Raw genomic sequence first — 17,649 nt, 5'->3', positions numbered from 1 at the left:
TCTAATGCACATCAACTAGCTAAATTGTGTGCTTTTTAGGTGTTGTCGACATTAGTAATGGAGGGCAACCTACAGATATGAAAGAACGCAAGAGGCAACATGCTAGGGAGCGATATGCGCAAATGGATAAACAGAAAAAAGATGAATTACTACGGAAGCGCCGTGAAGCCTATCAACAAAAAAGAGTTCGACCATTAGTTGGTTCTGAAGAGGCGAAAGTGGGGGCAAGTCCATCTGTGCTCTCCCAAGTGCAAATAATGACAATTGGTCATGGTGTGCTTCACCATCGAGTGTCGGCTTATTATTCGCAGTTATATCATTTGCTGGTTCTCTACTTTAGCTAATGCATCTGATAATTTGTTTAATAAAGGGACATTGCATTGAACAAGGAAAATGTGGTGCCTAATGAAGATGGTGAGTGGTTAAATAGAAATGACACATACCAAAGAGCATCAATTGATTTGCCATCCCAGGGGCAAGAAAACCTCATGACTGGTATCAAGGCCACTAATTAGTGGTTAAAATGGAAGCAACTTTGTTAATAATTCATTCTGTATTGTAATAAATATGTGCTTTTTTCATTTCTAGATATTATTGCCATCAACAATTGCAGTAATGATGGGCCCACATCATCGATGATTCAACCACAACCCATAGATTCCAAAGAGCGGAAGAGGCTACGGGATAGGGAACGATATGCATTGATGGATAGCAAGAAAAAAGGTGAACTTCTAAAAAGACAGCGTGAAGCAAGGAAATCATCGTCAGGTAAAGGTTGCCTAACACTGGACAAATATGTCAGTAATATCATTTAACACAGATTAATCATCATAATTCCATGTCAACCACAACTCTTACTTTAGGTTATCATGTGATTTCATTAGAGAATGTGTCAGTAATATCATTTAACACAGATTGATCATCATATTTCCATGTCAACCACAACTCTTACTTTAGCGTTGTCATGTGATTTCATTAGAGAAACTTGAATCAATACGTGCGAATGATAGGGCACGTTATGCCAATATGACTCCCAATCAAAAGCACACAAAGATGGCATTGTGTGCGTCAGCGCGCAATACTCTGACCAAGGATTCCATAGCCATGGAGAACCCATTCTATATCCCTAAGATTGTTCGTGATGGCTCCATACCCACATGTGATTGGTCTATTCCTGAAGTCAGCGGAACCCCTATTTATATTCAGTCTGCTTCGGAGCAGATGTCAGATGGGGAGACCCATGATATGGATGTGAGTGAAATATCACGGAGAAAACATATAACACATGGAGAACGACACGCATTGATGTGTCGTCGAAACGAAGCATTCTATGAAAGTACTAAGAAGAATGAGACTGCATCAATGGATGAAACCTCGTCGATGAATTTGGAAGGCGTAAATGGTTCAGAACACCAAACCCAATCGATCATTGTTAATAATGGTAATGTTCTTCCTTTGTTATTATAATTCTCTAATGGAATTCATTGATATTGTAATGACCATAACTTTATGTTGTATATTAATAGAAAACACATCTCCAACATGCGAGACTGCCCAAAAACACCCAACACACTCACAAGGCAATGATTATGGTAAGGTTTTTTAGAATTTTAGAACAAAAAACATTGCACAACCTATTTGAGGCATGGGGCTCATATATAACTATACAAATAGGTGGTGAAGAGGGCGTCATCTTGGAGGAAGACTCAGAAGACGAGGAAGGCTACATGTTCGCTGGGATTGGTACTTTAGACATGTTCCATGTTGTAGCGTGCACATCATGTGCATGATTTTAGTACTCATATGTTCACTATCATTTCAGAGGATGACACCGATGACGATGTTGAAATGGATGAGTCTGACAACGAGTCTGCCTCAGTTGCAAGCATTCCAGATCCCTATGACATGGTGTATAGCAAAATCCCAACAGACACACACAAGTTGAAGCCAATGGAAGACTACAAGCACTGCTATGCAAAGAAGTTTGAGCGTGAGACCATGGGGTTTTGCTGCCGTAAGGGGAAGATCAAACTAGCCAACCCGGATACGCCTCCTGAGCTCATGAAGCTATGGACGAGTGACGACCCTCCTGCTAGGCATTTTCGTGACAACATCAGGTTTTTCAATAGCCATTTCTCATTCACCTCACTATATTGTCACCTTGATAGTGATACCACTAACACATTAAAGCATCCTATCTACACATTCCGTGCCCATGGCCAAATGTACCACAACATACGGTCATTTGGCAAACAAGATGGTTTGGATCATAGTTATCTGGAGCTCTACTTCTATGATGATGATCCCAGTTTAGAGCATAGGTATCGTAGTTGTCGCAAAGAGCAGTGCCAGAAAGACAAAGAAGTAATCACACAACTGGTCGACATACTTCATGGCAACCCATACTCTGAACACCTCCGTAGTATGGGGCATGTTGATGATGTGGATGACTATCACATAACACTTAACCTTGACCAAAGGATGGATCAGAGAAGATATAATGCACCGACCACTTCAGAAGTAGCAGCTGTGTGGGTGGAGGGCAGTGAATGTCGAAGACAGTTCGGTAATAGTGTCATCCTGCATGGGAAGAATAGAGATATATATGGAATCAGGTCCTATCATGGATGCTATGATGCATTGTTGTACCGTCTATTCTTCCCTAGAGGCGAACTTGGGTGGCATACTGATATCCCGAAGGAAGGTGTGTCCTATGAAACTGTGATGGCACCTCATGCAGCCCGTCTAGCTCGTGGTCATAGTGATGAGTCCTCTAATCCTGGTGATAAAGATGATGAGGACGAGGATGATAATGCAGGTTAGTGTTGCGCTTAGTTATTACATGCGCATTTCATAGTTCGCACTATACTCTCCAGTTTACAACACCATATTTTTTCAATTTTCTATGCAGGTTCCGGAGGGAGACTATGTGTGTCTGTGCGGGACTACTACTGCTACAAATTTCAGATGCGTCCCGGAATATTCAACCCAATCCTCTATGGTAAGCGTCTTTTCCAGCAGTTTGTGGTAGACACATACATCAAGATAGAGAACTCCCAGTTGGACTATATATGGGGCCATCAAGATACGATAAGGGCGGACCTATACCAGGGCTTGGTGGACAGCTTACATGTTGGTGAGGGTAGGGCAGATGCTATTGGAAAAGTGTTATCTACATCTTTTATCGGTGGTCCACGGGACAAGAGGCGTCGCTACATGGATGCCATGGCCTTAGTTCGAAAGTATGGCAAGCCGGACGTCTTCCTCACAATGACATGCAACCCAAACTGGGATGAGATTAGGCAGGAACTCTACCCCGGTCAGACACCTCAGGATCGTCCCGATCTCGTTGTTCGTGTTTTTAGGGCAAAGTTGGAGGAACTCAAGAATAAGTTGCTTCAGAAGGACATCCTGGGCAAGGTGAGGGCTTATGTTTATGTGGTGGAATTCCAGAAGAGGGGTCTGCCTCATGCACACTTCCTTCTCATCATGGAGGGGCGGTACAAGCTCACATGCCCCAAGCAATATGACCGTCTTATCTCAGCCGAGCTCCCAAACAAGAAGAAGTACCCAGAATTGTACAAGATGGTCGTGAAGCATATGATGCATGGACCTTGTGGTGCTTTGAATCGTCACTACCCATGCACAAAAGGCCGTCCTGCTTGCAAGAATCACTATCCTCGACCTTTCAATGCGGCTACGTTGCAGGGCAAGGATTCCTACCTGTTATACAGACGACGTGATGACGGTTCTAAAGCAATGGTCCGAAAGGAATGGTTGGATAATAGGTGGGTTGTCCCATACAACCCGCACCTCCTGCGTTACTTTAATTGTCACATCAATGTTGAGGATGTGGAAGCATAAAGGCTGTTAAATACCTGTTCAAGTACATATACAAGGGTCATGATCGAGCATCTATTTCTCTGAGTGAGTCTGACAAGGCTAACAAAAATGGAGGTATAGATGAGATCAAACAGTATAGGGACGCTAGGTGGGTGACTCCTCCGGAAGCATTATGGAGGATATATGGCTTTGAATTGAGCAAGAACTCACCACCTGTGATGCAGTTGCAACTCCATCTGCCCAACATGCACATGGTGTCATTCAGAAAGGGCCAAGATATCGAACGAGTGGTTAACCAGGAAGGTGCTGAGAAGTCAATGCTTACAGAGTACTTTGAGGCAAATAGGTTACATGAGGAGGCTTGGTCTATCTTGTATAGGGACTTCCCTGAGTGGTATACCTGGCAGAAAAGTAAGAAAAATAAATACTGGAGAAGAAGGGAACGAGATACGGGTGGACAAGTTGGAAGAATTGTGGCAGCTCATCCCGCGGAGGGTGAACGCTATTACCTACGGGTCCTCTTAAACCATGTCACTGGCGCCACATCCTATGAGGACCTAAGGACAGTTAATGGTGAGATCCTACCAACATTTCGTGAAGCTGCATAGAGAAGGGGGTTGATCAAAGGAGACAACACACTTGATGAGTCCCTTACTGAATCTACGTTATACGAGATGCCATCATCTCTACGAAGGCTCTTTGCAACAATATTGGTATTCTGTGAGCCAAGTAATGTGCGTGGACTCTAGGAGAAGCACCTGGAGGCAATGTCAGAAGACTATCGCCGCAACAATCCATCCAAAGTTGCGGTTGAGCAAATGGTTCTGATAGATATCAGGAATATGCTACAATCAATGGGAAAGGACATAGAGTCATTCCCTCTTCCTGGTATCAATGAAGAATATGACACTGCTTCCGGCATGCCAAGGGAGATCTTCGAGAAATCCACCATTGAGCTCAATGTTGAGGACACAAATCTATCAGACTCACTTAATTCAGATCAGAGGAAAGCCTACGATGAAATTATGTATGTTGTTGACAGTGATGAGGGTGGCGTATTCTTTGTGGATGGGCCTGGAGGCACCGGGAAGACTTATCTATATAGGGCACTTCTTGCAAAAGTCTGTGGACAGAAAAAGATTGCAGTAGAAACAGCTACGTCCAGCGTTGCAGCTACCATAATGCCTGGAGGGAGAACAGCTCATTCACGGTTCAAGATACCGCTAAGCATTGACGATGGTGGGTTTTGTAGCTTCACTAAACAGAGTGGAACTGCCAAGCTCTTACAGTCAGCTTCCCTCATTATATGGGATGAGGCTTCGATGACAAAGAGGCAGGCAGTGGAGGCGCTAGACAATAGTATGCGCGATATAATGAGCCGACCAGACCGACCATTTGGTGGAAAGACAGTTGTATTAGGTGGAGATTTCAGGCAAGTCCTCCCTGTTGTCCGTAAGGGGTCAAGGGCTCAGATAATTGATTCTTCACTGCGTAGGTCTTACCTTTGGGATTGCATGCGCCACCTAAAGTTGGTACGCAATATGAGGGCACATAGCGACCCGTGGTTTGCTGAATACTTGTTGCGCATTGGTGATGGCAAGGAGGAGACCAATAGTGATGGTTGTGTCCGCCTTCCGGACGAGATATGTGTGCCCTGTACTGGGAAGGGCATTGATCTTGATACACTGATAGATAATGTTTTTCCCAGTCTCGGTGCTAATATGTCTGATCCAAACTACATCACCTCCATAGCAATCTTATCGACGCGAAATGATTGTGTGGATAGGATAAATATAAAGATGATCAACCGATTCCACGGAGATGAGATGGTGTATCATAGCTTTGATTCAGCAGTCGATGACCCTCATAACTATTATCCATCTGAGTTCCTTAACACTTTGACCCCTAATGGGTTGCCTCCACATGTGTTGAAGCTCAAGATAAACTGCCCTACTATATTGCTCAGAAATATTGACCCCGCGAATGGACTTTGCAATGGCACGAGGCTGGTGGTTCGAGGATTCCAGAGGAATGTCATCGATGCAGAAATTGTGCTAGGGCAACATGCTGGAAAGAGGATCTTCTTGCCAAGGATCCCCCTTTGTCCCAGTGATGACGAGATGTTCCCTTTCCAGTTCAAGAGGAAGCAGTTTCCTATTAGGCTCAGCTTTGCCATGACGGTCAACAAGGCACAGGGGCAGACTATCCCGAACGCGGGTATATACTTGCCCGAGCCAGTGTTCTCTCATGGGCAGTTGTATGTCGCGCTATCTAGATCCATTGCTAGAAAGAACATCAAGATCCTTACCGCCCCGGCTACAGACAATGAGAAAAATGTCTCAGACGATAGTAGAAGGAATAGCTCAAATTACAGCAAAAGCAAAAGCTCCAACAATAAGAAAAAGATCTCAGACGATAGCAACAGGAATAGCTCAGATTACCGCAAGAACAAGAGCTCCAACTGTCCTGTTGGTAATTACACGAGGAACATCGTCTATAGGGAGGTACTTACATCATAGGTGAGACATCTGTCACTTATACTTTTAGTAATTATGTGTACATATATTTTTGAATTAAACGAGATATTTCCAAATTTTTAATTATGAGAGGTTTATTTTGTGCAGGTCACCTCCGTCATGGGGAGTCATTCATGTTTAACACAAAGCTTGGTATTGTGTGTTACTGAGAGAAACTGAACCAACTGCGATTTCAAATAATTGTGCAATAATTGGTCATAGAAATTGCTTAACTTGATTGTCATACGATAATACGTTTGCTAAGTGAAGTTTGTGCTTCAATCACTAGGTGGTCGACAAAATTAAGATATAAGATAATTATTCACTGTTTGCTCATGACATTGCTTATAACATAATAATTATGTAACATGGACATTGTATTTGAATCATCTATCGCCCGTAGAAACGCACGGGCATTTAACTAGTAGATTAAGATTAATCTAAACGTAGTGGCCCCACGCGTCACCGTTGACCTCGCTGACGTGGTCGTTGATCGGACCCACCTGTCTGTGACACTAAATGTCACTGGGTCACTGACCAGTGGGTCCCACTGGTCAGGTTTGACCTGGACCATGCCCCGTTGACCTGCTGACATCATGACGATGTCATGCTGACGCAGTAATTAATTTCTGTTTTAAAACAATTCAGGAAATTCTAGAAAATGACTTAAACTTCAAAAAATCATAGAAATTAAACCATAACTCCAAATGAAATAATTTATATATGAAAAATTATTAGAAAAATTCAAGGAATCTGTTTATGGCATTTTCATGCATGTTGGAAGAACTTATGGATGCTGTTTAGGCCAATTCACATAAATAGAATTTAAACTCTCACATATGGAATTTGAATTTGAACCTGGGGTTCAAACCAACTCCATTTAACATGTTGCTAGTTGCATTAGCTCAAACCACAGCATATTGACATGTCATGATCATGCATCATATTGTGCATTGCATTGATTATGTTTCTTTCTCTGTTGTGGGTATTTGTCCCCGCTCGATAGACGTTGTACCGACACTGTGATCGTTGACACTGATGAAGAACCAATGATATCTTCAGAAGTGCCAGGCAAGCAAAACCCCCTTGTTCATTCTGATACAATCCCACTCTCTCGCTCCGGCTCTCTTTTACTGCATTAGGACAACAACGATTCATCTGTTACTTGCTGCGGTGGTTGAACCCCTTATCCTCTGCATGACCTGTCATTGCCATAGTAAATAGATGAAACCCACTAGCATGAGTAGGAGTTGTTTGAGCCCTGATGTGCCTACTCATTCATGCTTGTTTGTCATGCCTACTATTGCATAGAGTTGTGTCGGGTCTGATTCATCGGGGATGAATCGGAGGTGTGTGAACATGTCCTACTGTGTGTGAGCTAAGTGTGTGAACACAATTTGGTAAAGGTAGCGGTGAGAGGCCATGTAGGAGTACATGGTGGGTTGTCTCATTGCAGCCGTCCTCAGGAACTGAGCTCTGTGTCTGTGATCCATGAACAGCTACTACCACTCATTGGGATCCTTAATTGCCCCTCTCGGCTTCTTAATCACCCTAGTACTCTGTCCAGGAGTTGCAACTAGTTTCTGGTGTTTGTTGGTTATGTGTTGGCGGCCGTGCGTAGCGCTGACCCTAGGGGTGGGCTATGTTGCGGTAGATACACCGTGGCACGGTGTACCAGGCGCCCGTTTGGTGTCTCGGGAACCCTGTTCACATCGTTCGGGGCCATATGTGGAAACCTCGGCCGGACTCCCTGTGGATGGAACCTGGATAGGCGATAAACCTGGACTACAGACTTAAGTGTTTAGGTAGGCCGTGGCCGACACCCTCGTTGGGCTTCCGCTTGAAAGTTGCCGAGTACATGTCGTGTAAATGACGGTAAGTGGTGGGAGCGTGTGTGAAGAAGTACACCCCTGCAGGGTTATCATTATCTATTCGAATAGTCGGATTCCTCGGATATGGAAACTTGGACCCCTTGCATAGTTCATAGATAAGTGAAAGTGGATACTCTAAAACTCGCAAGATAAGTGTGAGTGCTATGGATGGCCTTCTTGTAGGGAGACGAGAGCGGATCCATAATGGTGTATTGAATGGTGAATATGTGGACTCGTGTGCGCCACCTCAAAAGAGTTGCTTGTAGTCGTAGTTCAGGTTAGCCACTGGGTCAAAGCTGGCTTGCTGCAGTTAAACTCCACCACCCCCTTTGTTAATACCGATGCATATGTAGATAGTTCTGATGTAAGTCTTGCTGGGTACATTTGTACTCACGTTTGCTTATTTTATGTTTTGCAGAGAGACTTCAGTCTCGCTAGTAGTTCCGCTTGGACTTCGACGTTTAGCTTGTTACCTCAGCTACGATCTTGTACCCTTGGGAGGGTCTGGCATATAGTCAAGCTCCTCAGCCTTCTTCATTTTTAGTTGTCTGTACTCAGACAAGTTAAGCTTCCGCATGTGCTTTGACTTGTATGCTCTGGATGTTGGGTCATGAGACCCATGTTTGTAATATCTCGCTCCTCGGAGCCTAATGAATAAATACTTGAGTCGTAGAGTTATGTTGTGATTCCATGTTGTATTTACACATATCGAGCATATTGTGTGTATGATTGAAATGCTTGGTATGTGTGGGATCCGACAATCTAGTTGTTTATCCTTGGAAGCCTCTCTTATGGGGAAATGTAGTCTTGTGCTTCCATGAGCCATAGTAGTCTGCTACAGCCCGGTTCACCGGAGTCCTGCTAGCCCAGCACTACTGCTCAGGACACTTGACTTGCCGGCATGTGTTTCACTTTGTTCCTGTGTCTGTCCCTTCGGGGAAATGTCACGCGGTGACATCCGGAGTCCTGCCTAGCCTGCTATAGCCCGGGTTCCTGGAGTCCTGTTAGCCCAGTGCTACAGCCCAGATTCACATGCTGCTGACCGACATGCTCAATGTGATTCATGTATGCCTGTCCCCATAGGTTAGTGCCGCTTTGGGTTCACGAATAGTCATGTCAGCCCGGGTTCTCTGTCATATGGATGCTAGCGACACTATCATATACGTGAGCCAAAAGGCGCAAACGGTCCCGGGTCATGGTAAGGCGACACCCGTGAGAATACCGTGCGTGAGGCTGCAAAGTGATATGAGGTGTTACCGGCTAGATCGATGTGACTTGGAATCAGGGTCCTGACAGCTTTGGTATCAGAGCCTGAGTGCCTGTAGGATTACCAAGCCAAGCTGGTCGAAGTCGTGTCTAGAAATGCCTTAGTTATGTAAGCGAATTGATTGTGGATGGGAACGTAAGGCTCTTTTACTCCTTATCCTCATGACCTTCTGATCTGAGTCATCTTATCTTTTCTATGGGGTTAAGAACTAGGCTTCTCTTCTATCTCTCAGGATGACGTTTTACTAAACCGTAGTTGCCTAGGATTGTTCAGTTCAAGCCTCAGTTCAGTTCCTACTACTTCCATATGTTCGCAGCTGGCCTCAGAACTTTGATATTGTGATGTTGAGTGGTTATGCCACCATTTTTGCAGGATGTCTCAAATCTTTTGAGCATTTACAGCCGTTATGCTGTCTGAGTCATCCCAGGTTTCTAAATAGTCCGATGCATTTGCAACTCCCTTCTTCCTGTTCTCAATGTTCCTTTGGGCCAGATTAAGCACACTAATCGGTCTGTTGAGGTACTCCGTTGTCTTGACATGTATGTTGGATTTAGTATTATGACCCTAGGTGTCTCCGAGAACCACTCAGTGATCTAGCAATGTTTCTATTCCCAGTGTGATGATTCTGGCCACCATTCTCGAAAACATCCCATGATGCCATTTAGTAGTAGATATTCTACTTCTGGGTTCTTAAGCCCAAGATTCACCCTACTTGCTTCATGTTGATAGTGTTGCTAGTTCCTTTAGGATATTAGTAACCTTTGCGATAGTCCTCGAGGTCCATGGTATTTCCTTCTTCCAAATACCATGAACCATTAAGGCAGAAGTTCTTTGAACCAAAAGATCACCATTAGAGTACTCCTGAGGAGTTCTCCATTCATAATTGTGATTCTGCCAGCTCTACCTTTCTGCATGGGTTATCTGGAAGAAACCTGTTGAACTTGGTTCGACATACTAATCTATGCATCCACAACTCAGAAAATTATATGTTCCCTTGAGTTGTCCCTCTTTAGTTGTTTTCTGACTCTCGTCTATCAACTGATAGTCGGGAGTACTTGTGCGATCGTGTTCATCGATGCCTGCTATTCTTGTGGTCCGTCAAGCCATTCTATTCCAGAATGACTAGGAGAAACAAACTCCAGTACCTTATCCATATCTAGGATTGGGTCAAAGTAGTTGTATTCCATGGATCAAAATGCCAACCCAGCTTTTGCTCTGTTCTACCTTGGAGTGTTACCATATTTATGTCAAGAATGTCATGACAATTGCACCACCCCTTATGAATTCTTGACGCAGTGATACTTATCGCCATCATTATTCATTCTTCGGTTCCATGTTGTTGCAACCGGAATGCCGACAAGTGAACTGTGATGTGTGAAATCAATACTCCTAGCAACCCCGTTGCTTGGTAGTTAATGGACAATAAACTCATTCTTAGTGTGTCAGTTATTGAATCATCATTCTAAGATTGATCGTGCTACCTAGTCCTTATTTCCGGAGCACTATTTGATCAATGAGTTAGGATTGTGTCAAACCCTTGCTCTATTGATCACATCGTCTTGCCTCGCAAAGCAAGATTGTTCTCGAGCTTAATAACATATCGGTGGGTTGTGATTTTCCAAATATCTTCTTGGAAGTATCACCAGGTTGTCACCTGATCGCTATGGTGAGTTCGTGATCAAGTTGGTTTCTTGTAGCCACCCTTTTCTCCAAGAATCTGTGTTGGCTACCACTGAGCTAGTTGGTTAAGCTTAACAACAACTTGGAGAGTTGGAAGATAAAAGCTTGTCTTGCTTAGTTCGTGTTAAGGGATATCTTTTGTGTGTGTGTGTTGATGAAAGATGATATCTTCATCGATTCGTCCTCGTGATCAGTTATTGGATCTATTGTCTTGTCCAAACTTTGATTTGAGTGCGGGCTATCATCAAATCCAATCAGAACCAACGATGTTCATAATGTTGTCCTACTCGAGGTTGATTCCTCGGGCATACACCATTACATCCTTTGTTCTGACCAATGCTATCACTATGTTCACTTAATTGTGGAATTCCATCTATATGGAAGCCTGGATGGTTGTTTGTTGAGCCCATTGACAACATTATCATCTTGTCCATGATTCATGTTGAACATCTAAGTTAGCGTTGGAAACTTTGAAAGCATTTCTTCATGGTAGCTCATGAAGCATATGTTTGGATGAAAGAAGTGACTACCTCTGATTCACGTGCATTTGGTGAAAGTTGCCGTCGTGGATTCAAGAAAGCTTGTTCTGCTTCCTTGGAATCATCCCAAGTTAGTCATGCATGTGCGAAGTATTCTATGGTTTGGTAGGTTCGCTACCTCCAGTCCATATGTGTCCCTAGCACACCAAGCCACTGACTGATTTGTTCTAGGAGAAGGAGTTAAGTGCTAATCCATGGTAATGCACAAGACTTCGATATCCTCGATGATGGTTCCCAACTTGAACTCGGTAGTTTTTTATCATAAGGCTACTATCTGGTCATGCTTGTCTGGGACAGCGTGTTCACATGTGTTTGGCAGAACCAGCTCATGTTTTGGAGCTTGCTACCGTAGTTCATTTCCCCGAGAGTCTTGCAACATCATCTCGTCGATTTGTGTTGCAAACTTTCATTTTTCTTTCTAGACTTGATGAGTCTGGAATATCCTGACACCAACCAGATCTGAATCTCAGGCAGATATGATGGTTGGAACACACTCCAAGAACTATAATATTGGTCTCTCTGTAACCGGTAAAGTGGATGTCGTGGCCAACACACCCAGCCGGAAGACCTATTATTGTAGTATCCTAATTGAGGAAGTTGTCCACCTCCCCATAAGAATTTCGTAGGATTTACTCCAGAAGTTGTTCCATATGGATCTATTGTATTCCGAAGTCCGACCACTACTTGATGGCTATGCTGATGCTTTAAAACATGACCTTGGTAACCAGTACATCAAGGAGAACATTAGAAGCGGAGTGCTAAATGTCTCTCTGCCGATCATCCAGATTTCATTCCCTTGGCCTCGCTAAGGTGAAATCTGAGAAAGGGTTGTCTTTCTATGCATCTGCATTGTCCATCACTATTTGTCAAGCTAGTACGATGTGTTGCCAGGATCCTCGACTCGGATGTTGGTAGAAACTTGATGAATATGGAAATGCTCAAGTTCTTGAGAGCACGCGCAAGCAAAATCATCCCTTGCGTTGTCTTCAACAAGGTAGTTCACATCATCCATTTTAGCCCGAGTGTGTCGCTCTCCCGAACTCCGTCAAACGATCGCTCGTAAATTGCCTTAGGCTGGTATAGAGAGTTCCAATGATCTCTGTATCAAAAGTAATTCTTTTTGCCACTTAAGGGATAATTCCACGAGTCACCTTCCTTAAGGTATCACGTTACGAAATCATGGCAATTATCTCCTTGCTACTTGAAATTCATGCTCCATCTTAGTCAAGTGTGGAATTGTAACTTGCCAAATTGAAACCTCGTCATTTGTTTCTTTCCTCCCCTCTTGATATGTGTTTTCTGTCTCAGCTCGAGAGATGTTTCAATGTCTCACTCCGTGAGTTGATCCTGAGTTGTTTGACCTTCGATAAGATTGATCCCTCTCGAGTTTTCCTTCTCCTCTCATTGTCATGTTAGTTGGAGTTCTCGGGGCAAGACATTGAGACAAAGATGGTGATTGAATCAACGTTCATTTGAAGTGCAACCTGGATCGTGAGGATTGCGTTAGTTGCATTCCCTCATCATCTTACTCTATGCTTGAATCTCGGGACGAGATTCTTGTTTAGTAGGGGTGAGCTGTCACATCCCTAGCTTCTGGTAATGCTCTAGGCTAGCTTCATGTGTGCATCATGTCTATATTCCGAAAGTTGAAATGAGGAAATTGAAAGCCTCAGAAATCATTTTAATAAAAGGGTAAGAAACCCTAAAATTGCAATCAGTAAATCCAAAATGCCCTAGAAATAGCTCTGACAATTTTGGCAAGAGTTATAAATCAAACCAAAATTTTGGAACATTTCTAAGGGATTATTTGGGCTCTGATTTTAAATCAATATTCTATTTGAATTTGGAGTTATATTCATAATATATAATGAATATATTTTCAAATGCCCTGAGACATTTTATGTATATGAGGAGTAGACCTTAAGTGACATAAAATTATCCAGGGGAGTTTTGGCACTGTTTTCAAATTTGTTTGAATTTGAATTCAGTGGAAATTAAACAAAACAAAACAGAAAAACAGAAACAAAAGAAAAACGAAAGCCCACCGGGCCTCTTACACGCACCTACCTGGTCCAGCCCACCTACCCCCACCGCGTCGTCTTCATCCTGCCAGTAGGAGCAGGTGCGTGTTGATGCACGCGCAGCTACGGCCACCTCCTGCTTCGCGCTGGAGGCCCATCCTTCTCCCTGATCCCGCCTTTGGAGACGCCCAGAGACCCCCCTGACCACTCTCTCTCCCTCACCCGCAACCTCTCCCCTCCCCTGGCTCTCTCTCTCTCACCGGCCGAGCGCCACCATTGCTGCCCCTCGCTGCCCTCGCGGCCACAGCCCACCCCTTGCCTCCCTAGCCATCCAACCGCTCCGCTAAGACGTCGCGGGCCTATCCATCGAAGCAAGCGAGCTTGGGACACGCTGCTCCGTCTCCATCATCTTCGTCTTCAATGTCGGCCACTGGAGGGAGCCGCCATCGATCTGTCGCCTGCCGGTCGTCCCCGAGCTCTTCGAGCCCCAGTTCTACTCCCTATGAGGACGCCGTCATTTCCCCTCTCTCCTCTCTATTAATTTCGTCCACTAGACCCGATCCCCATCAACGCCGTACTCCGGCCGCCGCCCAACTCAACGTCCCCGCCATTGCACCCCACCCCAGCGCCGCCCGAGGCCACCAACGGACGCGCCTTGTTGCGCCGCTTCCAACGCGCCCGGCCGCGCGACCTCTCGTTGCCAGAGTTGGCCGGACGAGCAACCTCGCCGTGCTCTGTTTACGCCGGTGGTTATAACGCCGGCGATGATGACGTGGACGCGTCATTAGCGGCTAATTGAACCACTAACTAACCCCCCTGGCTTGCTGACATGCGGGCCCCGCTTCCTAACTAACTAGCTACCAAAAATAGATTAAGATTAATCAAAAAGCAGTGGCCCCACGCGTCACCGTTGACCTTGCTGACGTGGTCGTTGACCGGACCCACCTGTCTGTGACACTAAATGTCACTGGGTAACTGACCAGTGGGTCCCACTGGTCAGGTTTGACCTGGACCATGCCCCGTTGACCTGCTGACGTCATGATGATGTCATGCTGACGCAGTAATTAATTTCTGTTTTAAAACAATTCAGGAAATTCCAGAAAATGACTTAAACTTCAAAAAATCATAGAAATTAAACCATAACTCCAAATGAAATAATTTATATATGAAAAATTATCATAAAAATTCAAGGAATCTGTTTATGGCATTTTCATGCATGTTAGAACAACTTATGGCTGCTGTTTAGGCCAATTCACATAAATAGAATTTAAACTCTCACATATAGAATTTGAATTTGAACCTAGGGTTCAAACCAACTCCATTTAACATGTTGCTAGTTGCATTAGCTCAAACCACAACATATTGACATGTCATGATCATGCATCATATTGTGCATTGCATTGATTGTGTTTCTTTCTCTGTTGCGGGTATTTGTCCCCGCTCGATAGACGTTGTACCGACACTGTGATCGTTGACACTGATGAAGAACCAATGATATCTTCAGAAGTGCCAGGCAAGCAAAAACCCCTTGTTCATTCTGATACAATCCCACTCTCTTGCTCCGGCTCTCTTTTACTGCATTAGGACAACAACGATTCATCTGTTACTTGTTGCGGTAGTTGAACCCCTTATCCTCTGCATGACCTGTCATTGCCATTGTAAATAGATGAAACCCACTAGCATGAGTAGGAGTTATTTGAGCCCTGATGTGCCTACTCATTCATGCTTGTTTGTCATGCCTGCTATTGCATAGAGTTGTGTCGGGTCTGATTCATCGGGGATGAATCGGAGGTGTGTGAACATGTCCTACTGTGTGTGAGCTAAGTGTGTGAACACGATTTGGTAAAGGTAGCGGTGAGAGGCCATGTAGGAGTACATGGTGGGTTGTCTCATTGCAGCCGTCCTCAGGAACTGAGCTCTATGTCTGTGATCCATGAACAGCTACTACCACTCATTGGGATCCTTAATTGACCCTCTCGGCTTCTTAATCACCCTAGTACTCTGTCCAGGAGTTGCAACTAGTTTCTGGTGTTTGTTGGTTATGTGTTGGCGGCCGTGCGTAGCGCTGACCCTAGGGGTGGGCTATGTTGCGGTAGATACACCGTGGCACGGTGTACCAGGCGCCCGTTTGGTGTCTCGGGAACCCTGTTCACATCGTTCGGGGCCATATGTGGAAACCTCGGCCGGACTCCCTGTGGATGGAACCTGGATAGGCGATAAACCTGGACTAGAGACTTAAGTGTTTAGGTAGGCCGTGGCTGACACCCTCGTTGGGCTTCCGCTTGAAGGTTGCCGAGTACATGTCGTGTAAATGACGGTAAGTGGTGGGAGCGTGTGTGAAGAAGTACACCCCTGCAAGGTTATCATTATCTATTCGAATAGCTGGATTCCTCTGATATGGAAACATGGACCCCTTGCATAGTTCATAGATAAGTGAAAGTGGATACTCTAAAACTCGCAAGATAAGTGTGAGTGCTATGGATGGCCTTCTCGTAGGGAGACGAGAGCGGATCCATAGTGGTGTATTGAATGGTGAATATGTGGACTCGTGTGCGCCACCTCAAAAGAGTTGCTTGTAGTTGTAGTTCAGGTTAGCCACTGGGTCAAAGCTGGCTTGCTGCAGTTAAACTCCACCACCCCCTTTGTTGATACCGATGCATATGTAGATAGTTCTGATGTAAGTCTTGCTGGGTACATTTGTACTCACGTTTGCTTACTTTATGTTTTGTAGAGATACTTTAGTCTCGCTAGTACTTCCGCTTGGACTTCGATGTTTAGCTTGTTACCTCAGCTACGATCTTGTACCCTTGGGAGGGTCTGGTATATAGTCAGGCTCCTCAGCCTTCTTCATTTTTAGTTGTCTATACGCAGACAAGTTAAGCTTCCGCATGTGCTTTGACTTGTATGCTCTGGATGTTGGGTCATGAGACCCATGTTTGTAATATCTCGCTCCTTGGAGCCTAATGAATAAATACTTGAGTCGTAGAGTTATGTTGTGATGCCATGTTGTATTTACACATATCGAGCATATTGTGTGTATGATTGAAATGCTTGGTATGTGTGGATTCGACAATCTAGTTGTTTATCCTTGGCAGCCTCTCTTATGGGGAAATGTAGTCTTGTGCTTCCATGAGCCATAGTAGTCTGCTACAGCTCGGTTCACCAGAGTCCTGCTAGCCCAGCACTACTGCTCAGGACAATTGACTGGCCGGCATGTGTTTCACTTCGTTCCTGTGTCTGTCCCTTCGGGGAAATGTCACGCGGTGACATCCGGAGTCCTTCCTAGCCTGCTACAGCCCGGGTTCCCGGAGTCCTGTTAGCCCAATGCTACAGCCCAGATTCACACGCTGCTGACCGACATGCTCGATGTGATTCATGTATGCCCGTCCCCATAGGTTAGTGCCGCTTTGGGTTCACGACTAGTCATGTCGGCCTGGGTTCTCTGTCATATGGATGCTAGCGACACTATCATATACGTGAGCCAAAAGGCGCAAACGGTCCCAGGCCATGGTAAGGCGACACCCGTGGGAATACCGTGCGTGAGGCCGCAAAGTGATATGAAGTGTTACCGGCTAGATCGATGTGACTTGGAATCGGGGTCCTGACACTAGTATTCACATGTCAGTTTGCGAACTTGCTAATGAGACATTATTGGAAATGATCTTTGGTGCGGCATGGCTCCCGACAAGCATCGACCACTCCTTCTGCTAATGCCGGAACCCCGACCGGTCCTTCACCTCCGTCTGGCACTGGCACAGCCCCGACCATTCCTACACCTCCGTGATAACGGTATTTCCTTCTTATTTAGCGTGTTTAGTCCATGACATAATTTAGCCTATTTAGTCCACAAATGACATAATAAGATGAAGAAAATCAAGGAAGAGTAAGGAAAGAAGGAATAGGAAGAAAAGA

The 17,649-nt window shown here is 44.8% G+C and overlaps 2 protein-coding genes across 2 annotated transcripts; both read left to right on the top strand.

Moving 5' to 3' along the window:
* The first annotated feature begins 908 nt into the window (after positions 1-908).
* Positions 909-3,864, top strand: LOC147975446 (uncharacterized). Its single transcript, XM_087520425.1, has 5 exons — positions 909-1,441; positions 1,527-1,592; positions 1,675-1,743; positions 1,823-2,818; positions 2,912-3,864. The coding sequence occupies exons 1-5, from the start codon at positions 1,027-1,029 to the stop codon at positions 3,862-3,864; spliced, it is 2,499 nt and encodes an 832-aa protein (XP_087376551.1). The 5' UTR covers positions 909-1,026.
* Positions 3,865-5,357: 1,493 nt separating this feature from the next.
* On the top strand, positions 5,358-6,362 carry LOC147975445 (uncharacterized). Its single transcript, XM_087519654.1, has 2 exons — positions 5,358-6,192; positions 6,280-6,362. The coding sequence occupies exons 1-2, from the start codon at positions 5,358-5,360 to the stop codon at positions 6,360-6,362; spliced, it is 918 nt and encodes a 305-aa protein (XP_087375780.1).
* Positions 6,363-17,649: the final 11,287 nt, after the last annotated feature.

Source organism: Triticum urartu, chromosome 4A (genome assembly GCF_056163025.1).
Source record: "Triticum urartu cultivar PI428250 chromosome 4A, HENAU_Tu73, whole genome shotgun sequence".
Classification (NCBI taxonomy): domain Eukaryota; kingdom Viridiplantae; phylum Streptophyta; class Magnoliopsida; order Poales; family Poaceae; genus Triticum; species Triticum urartu.
The sequence above is the reverse complement of the archived record's forward strand: the minus strand, read 5'-3'. Positions and strand labels throughout refer to the sequence as shown.